Source organism: Dromaius novaehollandiae, chromosome 2 (assembly GCF_036370855.1).
Source record: "Dromaius novaehollandiae isolate bDroNov1 chromosome 2, bDroNov1.hap1, whole genome shotgun sequence".
Taxonomy (NCBI): domain Eukaryota; kingdom Metazoa; phylum Chordata; class Aves; order Casuariiformes; family Dromaiidae; genus Dromaius; species Dromaius novaehollandiae.
In genome coordinates this window covers 142960072-142977332 of record NC_088099.1, presented here as the reverse complement: position 1 = coordinate 142977332, position 17261 = coordinate 142960072, and the positions used below count along the sequence as shown (strand labels likewise).

General features: G+C 42.5%; 1 protein-coding gene across 5 annotated transcripts in view; it reads left to right on the top strand.

The window, feature by feature from the left end:
- Window positions 1-6285: 6285 nt before the first annotated feature.
- The window catches only part of BAALC (BAALC binder of MAP3K1 and KLF4), a 28098-nt gene continuing 17122 nt past the window's right edge, over window positions 6286-17261 (top strand). For 4 of the 5 annotated variants that reach the window (XR_010387991.1, XR_010387992.1, XM_064507632.1 and 1 more), the window contains exons 1-2: window positions 16010-16083; window positions 16176-16261. Coding sequence is in view for 1 of the 5 variants with exons in the window: in XM_064507633.1 (XP_064363703.1) it covers window positions 6428-6575 (148 nt within the window). In the remaining 4 variants the exon portion in view is untranslated. Of the gene's footprint in view, window positions 6576-16009; window positions 16084-16175; window positions 16262-17261 lie in introns of those variants that run through there. The other variant, XM_064507633.1, reaches the window with a different exon arrangement.

Sequence of the window (17261 nt, the reverse complement as noted above, 5' to 3'; positions counted from 1 at the left end):
CCAGGCTATTTTAATTACCATTTAGGTATTATGGCCATAAAATTTCAGGCTCACTTTGCCAGGAACATCCTAAGTCATAAATGGTTACCCAGTACGCATTACTTATTTACATGAAATACTGATTTCATAACTATGTTTTATGATTTACCTTCTTAATTTGGTACAAACTGCAGCCTTGGAACAGAGCACAAGGTAAACAGGTTTTATGTGGAGAAGCTCTGCCGAGACTAGAGGCTATGGGAAGAAATCAACCACCACGCAGCACTACTACTGCTTTTGCGGTTTAGAGGTTTTCAGCGAGACTACGGCTTGCACCGACTCCAGCTCCTGCAGGCAGCGGGTGATCCGCACTGCCGCCGTGCAGGTTCCCCGGCTGCCTCCGCTCGGGAGCGCCGCGCACAGAGCCGCCGCGGGAGCTGTTTGAAGCCTCCCTCTGTATTGCCCTTGCTGTGCCGACGGCGATCGCACCTGATCTGCCGTACTCAGGCTCCTCGCCCAAGTGAAGCCAAACCCTCTCCGTCACACCCAGTTTCATACCTACCCCTCTCCTGACCCCTTCAAACCACGTGAGTTCTTGGGAAAATATTTGAGAACGCTTTTTTCCCAACGGCAAAATGTCCCTAGCCGTCAGCAAGAGTGCTCTCCCTAGGGCCAGCATCCTCCTTTCCCTGAAAATCCAGCTCCCACCACCCCACGACACAGCTCTGCCTCTACTGAGACTTTTCTAACCTCTTTCCATGCTTGAGTGCAGACTGAAGGAGTTCAGACAGCACAGGGTGACGCTGTAGTCCAAGGGCAGAAAAAGGACGCTGAACCTCCTTCCTAAATTAAGCAAATATTCTAGTGTTACTTCAAAATGTTTAACTCTCCACATTGTAGAAGTCAGATGGAGAGAACACTTTCAGATCTTACCTTTCCGCATATGAGTATTGCGGTTCTCTTTGCAGTGGGCATCCTGGAAGAGCCGGATGGAGCGCCTCCCAGACGCGCACGCCAGGCCCAGCTCTCACACCACGGGCCATCAGTGCGTTATCACACAGCGAGGAAATTCCTGTGCCTGCTACACGACCGTTTTACACTTCTTGCTCAGAAAGCTGATATGCTTAGCCACGTATAACTCAAAAGCTCTGATCCTAAACCTCTGGTTTACTCAAAACTTGCATGAGCTTCCCCAGGAAACATCAGCTATAATACATGAAGGAAGGAGGCTGCAGCACTCACAAGTACAGGTCAGAACTAAAGTCCAAATGCGGTTCAAAGAGACGGCTGAGAAAGCCTATAAGCTGTCCTTGCGGAAAGGTTAACTGCCCATGAAATTTCCATGGTATTAGGCAGTCTTGGGAAATTTCTGTGCTGCTGGGGGCACAATTATTCACAATTAGGAATCTGGAAAGTTATTCCCTTTGGGGTTTAAATCCAATTTAAAACTAAATTGGCAGGCTCAGATGTGGGAATTCAAATTCTTGCTCTCTGACTGTCTGGATGTTGGGATTTGGGGCTCTACTTCAGAGCAATCATTAAGTGTGAAAAGAAGCACTAAAACGGTAGGCTAATTAACCTTTTTCTCCTGCTCATGAATTGTTTGGAGACATCTTACCAAACCTTCAGATGTAGCTGTTGTTGAATGTCTACTATAAATTTGCAGTGAGCTGTGAATAATAAATTGAGATCTTTCCTGGTTTGAATGGCCATATAAGATAAATGCTATTGCTTCCTGGTTGAAAGATATGCATAATTATTGCAGCACAATGTGCAAATTGTATGGTGTGAGTTTGAAATCATTTTAGAGATACGTTTGAGCAATCAAGGCAAGAAAACCACATTTGAGAAGTACTCATGGCAGTAAAGATGAACGCTTGAGCATTTGCTTGAAGTAAGTATCCGTGGTCGTGAGGAAAGCCGACTCATACATAGTGTGACAGCCTCAGAGATAACCTTGCTTGCAGGCACATTGCAAGCTTAGAGTGATGATGTCAAATGGATATAACACAGCTAATTAATTTTATTTCTCCTCAGAGATATAAAATACCTGACGAGGAAGACCAAGTTTTAGAATACTGGTGTCCAGTTTCACATATACAAAATAATATGCACAATATCTTGAAAACACTTAATGCACATGCAAATAACATATAATTCTAGGTAATACTGAATTCTTATATATGTATGTTTATAGGATGACTAGAGGCCAATTAAAAATGTGACCCAAATATTTTCTGAGTTAATTACAGAAAGAAGTAGTAATATTTCTTTATTTCATTCTTTCTTTATAAGGAAAAACATTTTTGCATGGAGTGTGTCAGGCAGCACAAAAACAGAACAGCTGAAATATAGTGCAAACTCCACTAACAGGATTTATATGAGGCCATACTTGTGCTGGCGAGGAATAGAAAGCGATCACATTTTGCTTCCCTAATAACCACCTGGCATGATTGTAACAGCATGACAATTTAAATGAGACAAAAAGACTCACTTTCTCAATCTTACTCCTGCTAGGCTAAAACACCCCAGGCACTGAAGTAAAAAAAAAAAAGAAAAGAAACAAGTTGTAAAGTGTTTCCCACCAGGATTTCCGCAGATTGCAATTCTTCATTTACACATTGCCGTCATCCTGCTCCACACTGATTGCTGTCCACCTATCCTCACTGACAGACAAGTTCACGTGTGATTACACCACTGGAATAGATGCTTTCATGCCAAGGATTAATTTGATTCTGGGTATTTTCTATGTTTCCAAGGGCAGATACTCTTTTCTGTCCTCTTTCCTCCCTGATAAAATTGTGACCAAATATTCCCTTTGAAAAGCAATGTCCTGAATGTAACGAAATTATTGAAGAAATTCTGTTGCTGCTATTATTTCTCTTTTACTTTACAAAAACACACAAAAAAAATTCCTAAATGCCCAAGATATAATCCTGTTTATTTTATCACTTCCTCACTGCAAGGTAAAATGCCAAATTAATACTATTACTATCCTCATTTTGTATTGTTACATTGCTGTATTAAAGCTGCCACTTTCTTCTTCCTGCCAGCCAACATGCAAATGAAAATGCATTTAATTGGCACTGGGCACCGTAATTTGTAGCTATAGCACAGCCCCACTGGCACAACTGCTGCGCGGCTTGGAGTTTGCTCTCTAGCTCAGGAACCAGGCAGAAGTGCACAGACACAGGAAAACTCTGCGCTGTGCCCAGCGCACATGTCCGTGAGGAATAATTTTCTTAATCAGAACGGATTTTGACACAAAGGTACCCTTGACTGACTGAGCTCTTTTAACAAAAGAATACAACTCTTTTTTCTCTCTTAGTCTCTTAAGTTAATTAAAAAGACATCAAAGAATGAAAACTCTTTTAACTGTGGAAACAGAACAAGATTTCAAAAAAAAAAAGGTTCTCAGTTCCGCTAGGAACTGAAGAAAATAAAATTAAACAGTTTGCCTGCCAGAGCTAACTAATACAAACAAAATACATTTTTTAAGGTTATCTAAACTTTTTATTTTGAAGGATTTTTTAAAATTTTTTGAACTTTGTCAAACCTTAATATTTGAGAGTGAAAATTAACAAGTCTTATTGTTGTCCAACTGATGTGATAAACTGATCAAAAATGACACCAGCCATTTAAATACGAGTGCAGTAGAAAAAGGATGTATTTGCATTATTACTTTTTTGCAGCAATTTGCTAAGTGTTCCACCAGGAGAGGACGGAAATAGATAACTCTGTAGTTGTTTTCTTGCCAGTAGCTTTTCAAGAGTTTTGAAACTGTGTTAGAAAAAAATGCGTTAGAGGATGTAATCTGTGCAAGTACAGATAGAACTAAATCTCAGCGATGTGAAAGTACATGTGGAATAACAGGATTCTGTAAGAGCCTTTCCAATTTTTAAGTTAATAAAAAACAAAATAAAAAGACGTCCCCAGAGGCTCTGTTCCAGAGCGTACATTGTTTAGCACTGTCTAGGAAGCCGCTTCACATAATTACAATGTGAGACACAACTGTATTGCTCAAGCTTTCGTTTGGAGACCCAAGTACGTCTTGCAGTTATTGCTAGGACATGCAATGCCCACTTAGGGCATCTAAAATTCATGAAGCAGGAAGTGTGTTAGATAAATTCGCTTTCAGATACCACCATCTCCCATTACTCGGGAGAGTATCCACTGCTGGGGCGGCCTGATTAAAATGAAATCTCTGTTGGAACTCCCTTTTAAAAGTCTTATTAATACATGAAAATGTTATCATAGTAATGAAAAAGTAGCTGCTTCCTCTCGGATAGCTGTCTCACTGACATTAGGACGAAGCATCCTTGGTAACACAAGTATGTGGGATATAAATGTCAGCGGCAATACCACGTTGTGAGGGATCTCAGTAGGAAAGTAAGATCATTGTGAGTCAGTATTTGGCTGAGAAGCTGCTTGCAAACATCTAAACAGTCAGCTGCTTCAAGAAGTGTAACGGGTGATTCAGCAACACTGGGAATACTCTTCAGCCCCAGTCACTCCTGAACCAGAAAGCACTAACGGATGGGCTGCAAAACTAAGAACTGCTGGATAACTTTGATTGATTAAAGGTCTTATACCACCTGTGAGAAACAAGGGCTTTCAGCTCCAAAGCATCAACTGTTTCTGCTTCCAACTCTAATAACATACAATCAGAATTTGAGTTTTCACTGCACATACTTTTTTTTAGCTGAACAGCAGTGTGACACAACTGCATGAAGTGCTGTACACATGACTTCTGTAGCATCCTGCAAATTGTTTTAGGTGAAAAGGTCACGCTTGTTAGCCTACTGCAAAATGACGTGGGATAAAGTCTCTCTCTCTTACTGTATGATCCTACAGCACCTCGTATTATGGGGCTTAATCCATCCCTGACTGGGGGTCCCAAGAAACAGCTATTTGCACTACAAACGACAAACACTATCAACATGACTCAAGACAATGTCAAACCGCTGCGTCTGTCACTTGGATTACCCGCTCTAACACGAATTATATTCTGTTTTGCAGGAATCATGTATGCAGCCTGGTCTACTCTCCGCTGCCTCCGGGAAGAGCACATCCCAGAACAAGAGCGCACGCTGCCCTGGAGCTCGGCACTGCTTACTGCACCGTCAGCTCCCGATTTAGCAGCCGCAAAGTGAACGCGCCAGCCAGAGCAAGGCGCTCGCGGCTAGACCAAAGCAGGGGCAGCTGGGGTGATGAGCTGGGGCAACGAGCTGGGTGCCCAACCAGGCCGGGGTCTATCAGACAGGGCGCCGGGCCGCGCAGCCAGGGCCAGCCGGCATTCATCCCCGGCCGGTGTAAAGCGTCGGCCTCCCCAGCAGAGAAATGGGGGAGGCCTGCCCGCCCCAGTCGCCGTCCCCCTCTCCGCCCTCCCCTCCTTCTGCTCTGCCCGGCCCAGCCACCGCCACACCACAGGAGCCAGGTGCAGGCCCTCTCCCTAGCTCCCTCTCCCCAAAGCTTTCCCCTCAGTGCCCTCTCCTTGGTGCCCCTCTCCCCAGCACCCTGCCCTCCTCAGCCCTCTCCCCAGCACCCTCTCCTCAGCTGCCTCTCCCCTCAGCACCCTTCTCCCCAGCTGCCCTCCTCTCAGCTCCCTCCCCCCAAAGCCTTCCCCTCAGCTCCCTCTCCCCAGTTGCCCTCCCCTCAGCACCCTCTCCTTGGTGCCCCTCTCCCCAGTGCTCTGACCTCCTCGCCCCTCCCCTTCAGCCCCCTCTCCCCAGCACTGCCCCACTCCGCGCAGCGCCGCACCTGCGCGCCCGGCAGCGCCGCCCCGCGGGCGAGGGGCGCCGGGGCTGGAGGGGGGCGCGGGGCTGCGGAGCGGGGCAGGGCCGGGAGCGGGTGGTGGGAGAGAGGAGAGGAGAGGGAGAGGAGAGGGAGAGGGAGAGGGAGAGGGAGAGGGAGAGGAGAGGGAGAGGGAGAGGGAGAGGGAGAGGGAGGGGAGAGGGAGAGGGAGGGGAGAGGGAGAGGGAGGGGAGAGGGAGAGGGAGAGGGAGGGGAGAGGGAGAGGGAGAGGGAGGGGAGAGGGAGAGGGAGGGGAGAGGGAGAGGAGAGGGAGAGGAGAGGGAGAGGGAGAGGGAGAGGGAGAGGGAGAGGGAGAGGGAGAGGGAGGGGAGAGGGAGAGGGAGGGGAGAGGGAGAGGGAGAGGAGAGGGAGGGGAGAGGGGGGAGAGGGAGAGGGAGAGGGAGAGGGAGGGGAGAGGGAGAGGGAGAGGGAGAGGGAGAGGGAGAGGGAGAGGGAGAGGGAGAGGGAGAGGAGGGGAGAGGGAGGGGACGGCGGGGGGCGGGCCTGGCGGAGGCGATAAAGGCCGCGCGGCGGGCGGCGGGCGGCATGGCGCGGCAGTGGCCGTGAGCGAGCGAGCGAGCGAGGCAGCTGCGGGCGGCGGCGGCGGCGGCGGCGGCGCGGCCGGGGCGCGATGCGGCGGCGGCCCTGAGGCGCCATGGGCTGCGGGGGCAGCCGCGCCGACGCCATCGAGCCGCGCTACTACGAGAGCTGGACGCGGGAGACCGAGTCCACCTGGCTGACCAACACCGACTCGGAGAGCCCGCCGCAGGGCGACGGCGCCGCCGAGCCCGCCCCGCGCCCCGGTGAGTGCGGCCGGGCCCGGCCCCGCCGAGGGGAGAGGGAGCCCCGCGGGGCGCTCGGCGCTGGGAGCCCCCGGGGGCCGTTAATCGCCTCCCCGCCGGGGGAGGGGGCGCGGTGGGCTCGGCGCCTTGCTGCGGGGTGCGGGTTTTTGGGAACCGAGTCGTTTAGGGAGCAGGTTTAAAGCGAGGAGGAATGAGCGCGGCGCCGGCCCGCCCTGGTGTGCGGAAAACTGCTCCGCCCGGTGCCGCGAGGGAGCGGGGCTGCGCGTCCCGGTTCCGCGGTTCGGGTCGCTTAGTGGCGCGGTCTTAGGTGCGCAGCTAAGGTGTTACTGCAGCAGCAGCAGCGATGGAGAAGGGGATGAGGAGCCGTGGCTTGGCGGGGGGCTTCGGACGGGTTTCAGAATATATTGTGCGTTGCAGTGGTGTCTGGAAGTCTCGGTCTAGGACCGTTGTGGTAGGCGTTGTACAAACGCAACACGAAAGCAGTTGATGCCCCAAATAGATGATAATTTGTATATAAAGCAGTAAGTGCATATAGGCAGCTTCAGAAAAAAAAGTAGTTTGTGGATATCTATAGCAAGCTACACAGCATCAGGAAGAAGTCATGGACAGGCATGACTGAAAGCTGCCGTCACTGGGCAGCTGGGATTGGGAGGTGACTTCTGCACTGACTGAGATGTGACAGGTAAGGAGAAGTTATGAAGGGTATAGGCTGCACTTGTGAAGTTAGGAGAATCTGAAGGCGAGTTGAAACATGAAATGCTGTATCAAAAAAAAAAAAAATATATATATATATAAGGAACTTGAAGTTCAAGACAGTAGTGGCCAGCAAGCCGGAATGGTAGGCGAGGCTGTTGTCTCCAGCAAGGAAGAAGGACAGACGTAGCGAAGATGTCCTCAGTAAAAATATTTAGCATTCTTTTAGCCATGCTTAGTTTGAGTTGGTGGCAAAATTTCGTAGACAGAAGTCAGTCTGAGATTTGATATTGAATAGGAGATGATAAAGAGGCAGACCAGTAAGTATTCTGTGTAGAAACATATGATAACTGAATTTGTGTTTACAGATGAGAATACCAGAGATAAGGAGAAGAGGACAAGAGACATCACTCAAGCCCAATAGAAACCGATTAGGGTAAGAGAAGCTTTCTGAGAACATGCTGAAGAAGAGATTAGAGAAGAATGAGGAGAGGACAGAGCACTGGGTGCACAGGGAGGCCAAGACTTCAAGAAGGGTGACAGTCACTCTTCAACACAGCCGTGCTTGCAGCAGCCAGCAGGTTAAGGAGCATGAGGAATTCATACTGGTTCTGATTAGTACCTAAAAAGTCATAAGGTACTTTGTTGAGAGCTGTTGTAGGGTAATGCTTGAGCTAGGAGAGGGTCTGGAAATGGTGTAAAGGAGGGGTACTCCTGTGGCTAGAAACAGCTCATTCAGTGAATTTGCAGAGGAAAGGGAGAGGAAGCAGAAGGGCGAATGAAGAATTGGAGGGGTGAATGAGGTGAAGCATGGGTTTAAGAGTAAAAAGAGGTAAAGAGGAAAGCATGTCTCTATTGTGAGAACTGAGACTACAGAAGAGTAAGAGACAGAAGAGGAAGGGGAGAAGAGTATCATGGGAGAGATCAGGAGATGGGATGTGACACTGGCTCAAATGGAGGTAAGAAACTTCTGTAGCTGTGACAGAGAAGGAGTGAGTCAGTCAGATGGAGGGGAGACAAGCCAAAGCGGCCAGGGGAGGAGAGCTCTTGTTCACTTTTCTCTTGGAACAAATGGATGAAATTCTGTGAAGAGAGAAGTGAAAATGGAAAGAAAGATTTCAGGAATGAGTCAAAAGCAATAAAAGGTGGCTATGTTTGTTGGCATGTTTCAATTAAGTTGCAAACAACAGCACTAAATGTTAGACATCAAAATGGAAAGAGGGGCAAATCAGTTGAGTGTGGAAGAACATACAATATATAGGATCAACAAGCATAATGATGAAGAAAAGATAGATAACTATCTCATATTCATTTTAGTAATCTAATCCTGTCCCAAACTTTCATTATATCCTTCTCTTTTTGCCCACCAGCATATTTAGCTTTCTGTGATTACTCTCTAGAATGATACATATTTGTAGCCAAGTGTTTGTATCTTTACTAACAATGTTTTGATAGTTATTTTTAATTAAAAGGAAGTAATAGAGTAATTTCTTTTCCCTTCATTTTTCTTTATTCTTGTTTTAACTTTCTTTTAGAATATTTTCACTTCTCTACTTGATTTTTCTGCAGCTATTTTAATAAAGCATATTGTGATCTCTATATTTTTTGCGCGAAGACATACAGAACAATATTAATTGTTATAATATAGCTAAAATAAGGCAGACCACTTTTCCTAGGATCAAAAAAAGTCACTAACAGACAAATACATGTGGTAGCAACTTGTTGCAATATGCTGCTGAGCTTTTGACAGTGTTGAACAGTCTAAGTATGGAGGGACAGCAGTATAAAAATAACATTATTTCATGAAGCACTGCAGGTGGTGAAATTGAAAGACATCTAAAACATAAGCTTACATGCTGTATATAGCGCGAGTGGCTTGAGGGAGGGAGTTAAAGGAATACTCACAATGAAACTACAAAACAGTTTCTCGCAGTTTCTCTCAGTACATCCATTGCTGTGTAAGCTAAGAACTTTTCATGAGATTCAGCTAATGCGTAGGCTATAGCTGGGGAACATAATAGACTACATTTCTGCTTAGCAACTGTTCCTTGATCCTTGCAACCCTTTGTACAATTTGCCTGCTCTTTTTAAACAGTCTGGTTCAACTAAGTGGAACTGTTAGCAAGAGTAAAGGCTTCTTGAGGAAGTAAGGATCTGTGGCATCAGGCTAGTCCCCAAGGGCAATTACCATGGGTTACAAGCAAACCACAAGGAAAAGATTTTTGTAAATAAAAAAAATATTTTGCATGCAAACTGAAGTATCTTAGAACACATTTGTGTATTCTGCTGCGTTATACTGCCATAAAACTTTTTGAGATATATAAAAAAAAATATATATATATATATAAAAAAAACAGAGTAGTAACTTAAGACGTACAATTTCCTACCAGAGACCAGTATTAAAAAAGTGTTTTATAATCCCATTAAGTAGCAACTACAATAAAACTGAGTATTTTTGTTCTAAAGTGGACTTTAAGTCATCTTATTTTTATTTCTTTCTGTTTTTCAGTGACTAAGTTAGCTGTTTTATTAAAAAATATTCTCTTCCTTATTATACTTGAAAGTGTCTCAGATTGAATAAAACAGCATGCTGCCTCATGGTCAGAAAGACTTTACAAGCATGGTTTAGCTCATTCACTGTGAAGTCCTTAGGACAGGATCTGTCCCTTACTGTGTTTTCCAACCGTGAGTAGAACAGGAAGACCCCAGTCTTGGCTGGAGAGTGGTTTTGAAATGCAAATAAAATTATTAAATTTTAAAATGATCAAATGAAAAACAATTCTCCTCTCAGAACTGAAAAGCTGTATATTGTCTCAGAATTCAGTTGTTTTATTAGATGAGATACTGAACATCTGTTTATTTTTTATCATTACTTGAGTCACAGTATTGGCTAAGGCTTTAAAAACAAAGACAATTTTTCTATCGTCTTTGTACTATTTCTATAGTAAAATCTTTTCTCCTGAAGTGTGTTAAAGAAAAACAATGTCCACAGCATGTTTCAATGCAGACTAACCTGATGCACTCCAGAGAAAAATGCAATCATGGTATCAGCAAAGGTAAGGCTAATGGTCTGCCAAATAGGAAACCTACACTTTTTTTAGGTTCACTGCATTCCTTCTGAAGTCCTTTACAAAATGTCTATGTAAAGGGAGCAGGATGGAGTCCTTTGTAAGGACTTTTTTAAAAAAAAAAATCCATGAAAAGAACAGGAGAAAAGTTCTGTAAGTATCTAGCAATCTGACTGGCTAACATTTAATCTGCCATAACTGTCTTTAATACGGTTGTGCGTTTATGAGCAATTCTTGTTTAGTTCAATTCTCTTGAGTTAAATGACACAATTGTGCTGCTGCTCTGCTCTTCTGTGATTACTGGCAGCTCTGGGAAGGTTTTATAGACGAGGTTCATCTTTGCAGTTAGCCTCTGCTCAAGAATCAGCATACAGAGCACAGCATTTCAGTGGCAGCCTTTTATACAGAAGTTTTTGAAAATTGCTTTTCCATTCTGTGCTGCTTTACAGTGGGAGAGACTGAAAGCAGTGGTAGAAAAATAATGGGGCTGTTTGAATACTGGTTGCCATAACAACAGAGACTGGTATTGGTTTTGACCACAGCTGCAATCATCTGCTGTTTCATTTAGGTAAACAGGTTAACAAAAAGTTAAAAGTTTTAACTTAAATGAATAAGCAATCATCAGGTTGTAAATGAAGAACTTATCTTGTGCAGCAGATTCTTTCTTGTAAATCAGACTTCAAGAGAAGCATCTAATAAAATAGATTTATTTTGGCTTAAGAACCAAAGTGTGATCACTGTTGCTAATGCATAATAAGGATATATCAATATTTTTCTGTGCTCTTGTGGCTGTTATAGTTGTTTGTTTATTAACAGGTTGGTTCAAAATCTGGTATGTTTAAAAAAATAGGTTATAGCAGCAATTCTGGCATGTGATATTTTGAAGGAGATAACTTTATTACAGTTCAGAATTAAAGTAAAAGCAAATAAACAGAGTATCTTCCTGAGTGTACATGTATAAAGTAATTCTATATTACACATTAATCTAGACTTGGATATAATAACATGGTACTAGCTAAAGAATGCCATTTTAGTATTGTTTCTGGATTTTAATTTTACTGACTCTTTAAGTTTAAACTGCCACTAGCCTCTGGAGGGCTGTACTGAAGAAACCCTTTAAAGCCACACAAAAAGAAGAGGAAGAAAGGAATAGATAGCATGTGGGATGTTTTATAGCCAGAGTAGGGAAGAAAGCTTTTGTATCAAATCTCTATCATCTAGCTTTCAGAAAGCAGTCTTACGTGTCTACTTAACTTTGTACAACTTTTTGAGTATGTTAGTATTTATGTGGGTAGGTAATAGGCATTTTACGTGTGTAGAACTCACCTGTAGAGTGGATTTGTGTAGATGCTTACATATGCATAAGAGGAGGATTGGGTTCAGAGCCCTTTGAAAATCAGTTTCTTAAAAGGATGATTTGACAGGGCTGTTCTCGAAAGGGTTTCTTGCTAAAGGGCACCTTGTTTTGTATAATGCTTCCCTGTACCTGTGGAAGAACACATGCATAAACCTCTCTGTCAGAACTAAAAGCACAAACTCAGTACCAAGTGTGAAGGTAAGCCAAAGCAATCAAAAAGCCAAGAGTCCCTGCTGTTTCAGAAGAATTAATCATTCACATATGCTTTAGCGACTTCTAGTTAAACTTCTCACAGCATGTCTGGGGGAGAGGGATGGCAAGTGTCACAGGGACAGAAGGGAAATAACACTCATGCACAGCCCAGCCATATTTCTCCCTCAAAATGGGGAAATGAATAATTTTTGCAACAAATTGAACAAATCACATTTTTGCTTCAGTCTATGAGTCAGGGAATTACAAAGAAGATTAAATAGCGATAGAGGAAAATAATAGAATTAAATGGATAATCTGTGTAATAAATGATGGTAGCAAACCCACTGAACTGAAGCAGCTCAACATTGCTGTTCTTCATTCTGCAAACCTACTTGTATTTCACTCAACACAGAACCCAGTCAAGGATTCCAGTATTAACCAAAACTGATATTTACTACACAACAAGGCCACACGGAAATTATTGGGAAAATTGGACTCAGCTGATAAATACGGTTATTACAACAGTTGTATCTTTCAGTCCAAACATTGCTGTTAATTCTGCTGATCCATACATTCCCTCTTTGCTATAGTTTTGACAGTTTAATACCATCTTAATTTCCCATAGATATGGATGTCATTTTAGAACTGAAACTGAAATATAGGTTGAAAGCAAAATAATATTTTAATATACTATGAACGAACTTAGGCATTATCCTTTTGTGCTCCTGAGTCACCAGAGCCACCTCCCAAAATTAAATGTCTGCTTATTTTTAAGCACAGAAAATGTTCTCTACAGAGACATGTGCTTACGGGTTTTTTTTGCTAAATTGAGAGGACTGTTGCAGAAGGAAATGTGGTTTGAGATGATATGCAGGGCAAGTAAGTAATTTGGACAGGGCTTGTTGTTGCTGTTTTGCAGCAGGACCGTTTGGTACATTTATATGCTTTGTGAATTTTTTTATTTTCTTCTATTGATTCAATTAAAAAAAAAAGTGATACTTTGTGTGTTCTGATGGTCCAAGTAACCTCCATCCACCACCTCTACAAGTATTTTAAACTGAATTCTTTATTAATAAATATCAAAAGCCATATATAAAGAGTCCATAGTAAGCAAGATTTTCTCAAAAGTGGCTGTCATAATTCATAGATGAGAAAAAATCTTCAGTTATGAGACTTTGGCTTGTTGCTTTATCAGATGTTACAGACTCAATTGCTGAAAAACTGCAGCCTGGTTTGATAGTAGGTGATGGCTGACATCCAGGTACTGCCCCGAGCCCTTCTGAAAGGTGCTGGTGAGTTGGCCAGGAGCAGCTGCCCAGCAGCGGGCAGGACCCCACCGTCTGCGCCTTCCTCGGCAGCCTCTGCTCACTTGCTCCTGCCTGCATTGCAAACGCAGGGGCTTGGGATCCTTCTGCTTTACTAAGAGAGATGACTGGGGATGGGTTGTTTGATCTGAACCCCAGCCAGTCACAATTTTTAAATATACTACAATAACTTTTTCACAAAGTGTCTTGGTCTCTGCTTAATTCCAGGTTAGACAGTGGCCATCAGTCTTGCTAAATTCTTCCTGCAGTTTAAAGTAGACCTGCTAGGACTGACCACCTGCAGTTTACCCTGCTGCTCTCACCTACCCATGGATAAAATAAATTCACTAAAAATGTTACATGCGTGAACGCTTAAATTACGTTAAAGACTTTTCTAGCCATCATAGTAACACAAAGAAAAAAGGTTGTTAAGTGTCGCTAGAGATGATTTGGACCCATCTCTCTGAATGATTTTCCAGTGGAAAAAGTCCTTTTTAGAACACTGAAATCCTTCATGAAAAAAAATTCTTCATTACTGCTTTCTCAAAAGGCTCTCGTTAACCAAGTGAAGAGCAGCAGGCTGGGGAGGAGGGCTAGTGGGAAAGGGAAAGTGTCTGCAAGTGTTCAAGGGGGGAGCTTGAATGGTATTTTCTCCTCTTTGGGTGTTTCTGATCAATGACACTTTCTGCCTGCAAGACTCTCTCAGAATGAAATTGCTGCAATAAAGACTTCTTGTGGACAAATTTCTCCTTTTTTCTCCTCTTATGTCCTGATTTAGGATGTTGAAAAATTCTTTTCTTTTTTCTCAGGAATGATTTTATACCTTCTGGCCAGTTCTAACCGTATATTTTCCAGTTTAGGAATGTATGATTTCAAACTAACACCTAAAGTTGGAATTGGATTTAAGTGAAGGCTCCTGGCAATCTCAGAGCAGAGCTGTGATGGATTTCATACAGGAAACATGGCTTGGAATGCAGATTACTTCAATGGCCATTGACTCAAATTTTCAAAATTTCCACATTTAGCACATATTGCAGTAATCCAGCATTTAAGTGACAGAAGTCTGGATACCTGTAGTCAGTTATAGAAATATATTTCTTAATAGAAACAGAATTGATATTGCTAGTACTGATATTGCCAGAACTGATATTGCCACTTTTTTTCTCAGATATTCCTACAGTTTAAAAATAAATTGTTTTCAGTTAAAAAAAAAAAAAAATCTGAGATTTAAAGTTGGGCTTTTATGTTAAACTCAAATGGAACAATAGTTAAGACTGAAAAGCTCTGTGATAGAAGCTATGAGTTTATTATAAGGCTTTTTGTTTGGCTTATATAAAGCAATATTCCTTTCTAGATTATGCGGACAGTATTTCAAAAGATGTGTGAATATGTACATTTCTTTGCAGTGGACTTGCATGAAAAAGTGCCTTGTCCCTTCATTTTACAGAAATAACTAATGTATTCCTGTCCCAATTTTCTTACATATGAGTACATACATAATTATTTCCTAAGATTCACAGTTGCCTTTTCTATTCTGTTTAGGAAAAAGATAGGTTAAGAGTAAAACAAATAGGTAAATGGAGAAGCACTATTTTACTGGTTAGCATTGGTAGCTGTAGGCTGCATTGCAGGATTTTTCATTTTAAGTTTTTTCTTTAATCCACTGAGACCATCCAGATTGTTTCTGCATTGCTGTTCACTTGACTCAGCCTTACACTTTAAGCGTCTGATGAAACAGAAGTGATGTTGAGCCTCTCATTCCTTCTGGAAGATCATGGGTTTGGGATAGCCTTTTGAGGTGGATGATAACCACTGAAGAGCAAAATAATCAACCAGTCCCTGTATTGACTGAGTGATTTTTTTTTTAGCCTTCCAGTTTCCTAGCAATATGTATTGTGCGTTTCTGTTTCCCTATGTTTCACCTGGATATTGCACTCTCCTTATTTCCTCTCACACTGCAATCATTGTTCTTGTAAAGTGCTAGCATTTCCCACATGAGGGCCATCAGAAGGGTTATAACTAGCACTTGCAGTGCTGAAAATATTATTTTCTGCCACTTGCATAAAGTTGGTGTCTGAGTGCTGAGTTTTTCTGAGTGTTTAGCACTGTCAAGAGGAAAGATGAAAAACTGCTCATAGATTTATTTAGCAGATTGTTAACAGCTCCAGTGTTAGGTTTTAACACTGCTACTACCCTCAATTTAGAATGAGCACTAAATGTGAGTTGTAATTTTTTCACACACATGCAAATATCTTAAGTCAAAGCAGTTTTAAGGTATTAATCATACCATGAACCAGTCAAGTCAACAATATCCTTTCATATATTCATAGACTGTAAGGCTAGAAGGGATCATCTGACCATAAAGCTCACTGGTGTTCCCCAAATTAATTCCCAGGTAGAGTATATCTTTAGGGAACCATTCAGACTTAATTTACAACTTTTCAATGATTGACAGTTTGTCTAGGCCTTTATAAACTATGCCAGTAGTTAGTCACTCACTCTTAAAATATACATCTAATGTCTTACCTGGAACCTTTAGCCTTAACTTCCAGCTGCTGAACCTTGGTGAGCAGAACTGAAGAGCCATTTCATATCAGTTTTCATGTATGTATAGATATTTTAATAGTTATTTGTTTAGTCTGCTTAAAGTTTTTTTTTTACCTTTCCTTGGTACAATTAATTGCAATGATACTGTCTACTTATCTTAAAATTCCTTGTTTGATTAGCTAGATAGTGAGAATGATAGTAACGCTTTCATTTCTGTAGAGGAAATTGTTCTAAAAACATTATGACTGATGTTGCATTACCACATCCCTAAGGAGAGACCATGTGAACATCTGCAAATCCAAGCTGCTGTTCAGAGCCTTTCTTAAAACAAGGTGGATACAATTGTGGTAAGGATGGTTGAGAAAGGAACAATCTGCTGCTTGTTTTCCATTTAGCACAGTGCTTTCATATAATGGGAACTTCTTTTTTGTCTTTTAAGGAAAGGTTCAGACAGGAACTGAGCCAAAAGCAAGAACCTTTGGAAAACAGGCTGATCTGACTTAGTCTGAACACCTATGAAATAAGGTATTGTGCATAGAGTGTATCATTGTGTAAGGTGAATTTTTCCTGGGCAGCCCTGAAACCTAAGCATGTATTTTTGCATGTGGAGATCCATGCACTACCTATACTTCTAAAATGCAGTATCATGGGAAGTACTTTGGACATTTGCTATTTGTATATTAGTTTTTCCACTTCTGAAGAATGAGTGATCTGCCTCTGGCACAAGGTGTGGCGTTGGTAAATCACTTAATCCACTCCATATCATGATTTCCCCAGGTGTAAAAAATAATCAAACTTTGACATCTTTGACCCCTCCCTGTATATGAAGGTTCTTCCAAAATGTTGCCAGTTCTTATTCCATAATATAGTGAAAATTCTCCATTCCAGTTCAAGTTACTAATATGTATCTTCATCTGTGAAACTCTGTTGTCCTCACCTCATTAATTTTTTTCCTAGCACCCTGATTACAATTCTTTCATGTTTATACTTCTTATGTTCCCTTCAGGATTCAGATCAACTCCACTCCATTTACTTTTGGGGTCTATTTGCCACATGATATCCTTTGTCTTGCTATAAGTGATAGCAGCCTTTCAGTTATTTCACTTCCAGAGACATGGTTGGCTTCCAGAAGGCCAACTTCCACTAAACCTTTTCAGACCTTCCCTACAGCTACCACTCATCTGAGATTTCCCCAAGTTCTAGCAGAAAACCGTTATCTTGCCCTTCACAGGTTTCATTACCATGGACCTAGAGTCATGAAGACCAGAATTTTGGGTTCAAAGATGTTGATAGCTCTTTAAATCTTGCCAACTTCCAAAATAATAGAGCCTCTGAGACCAGTTTAGTGAAATAGGGACAGCATGTTTTATTTGTGTGCAATGACTCAGAATCAAACACGTTTTCATGTTCTGGAGTTGTGGGTACAGAGAAGACAACATGCTCGGCTTTTAGGGAGATATATCATTCAGCAGAGATTGCTGAGCAGTCCCCCTCACCCAGAATTAGCACGTAGGCCCAGCAGAAC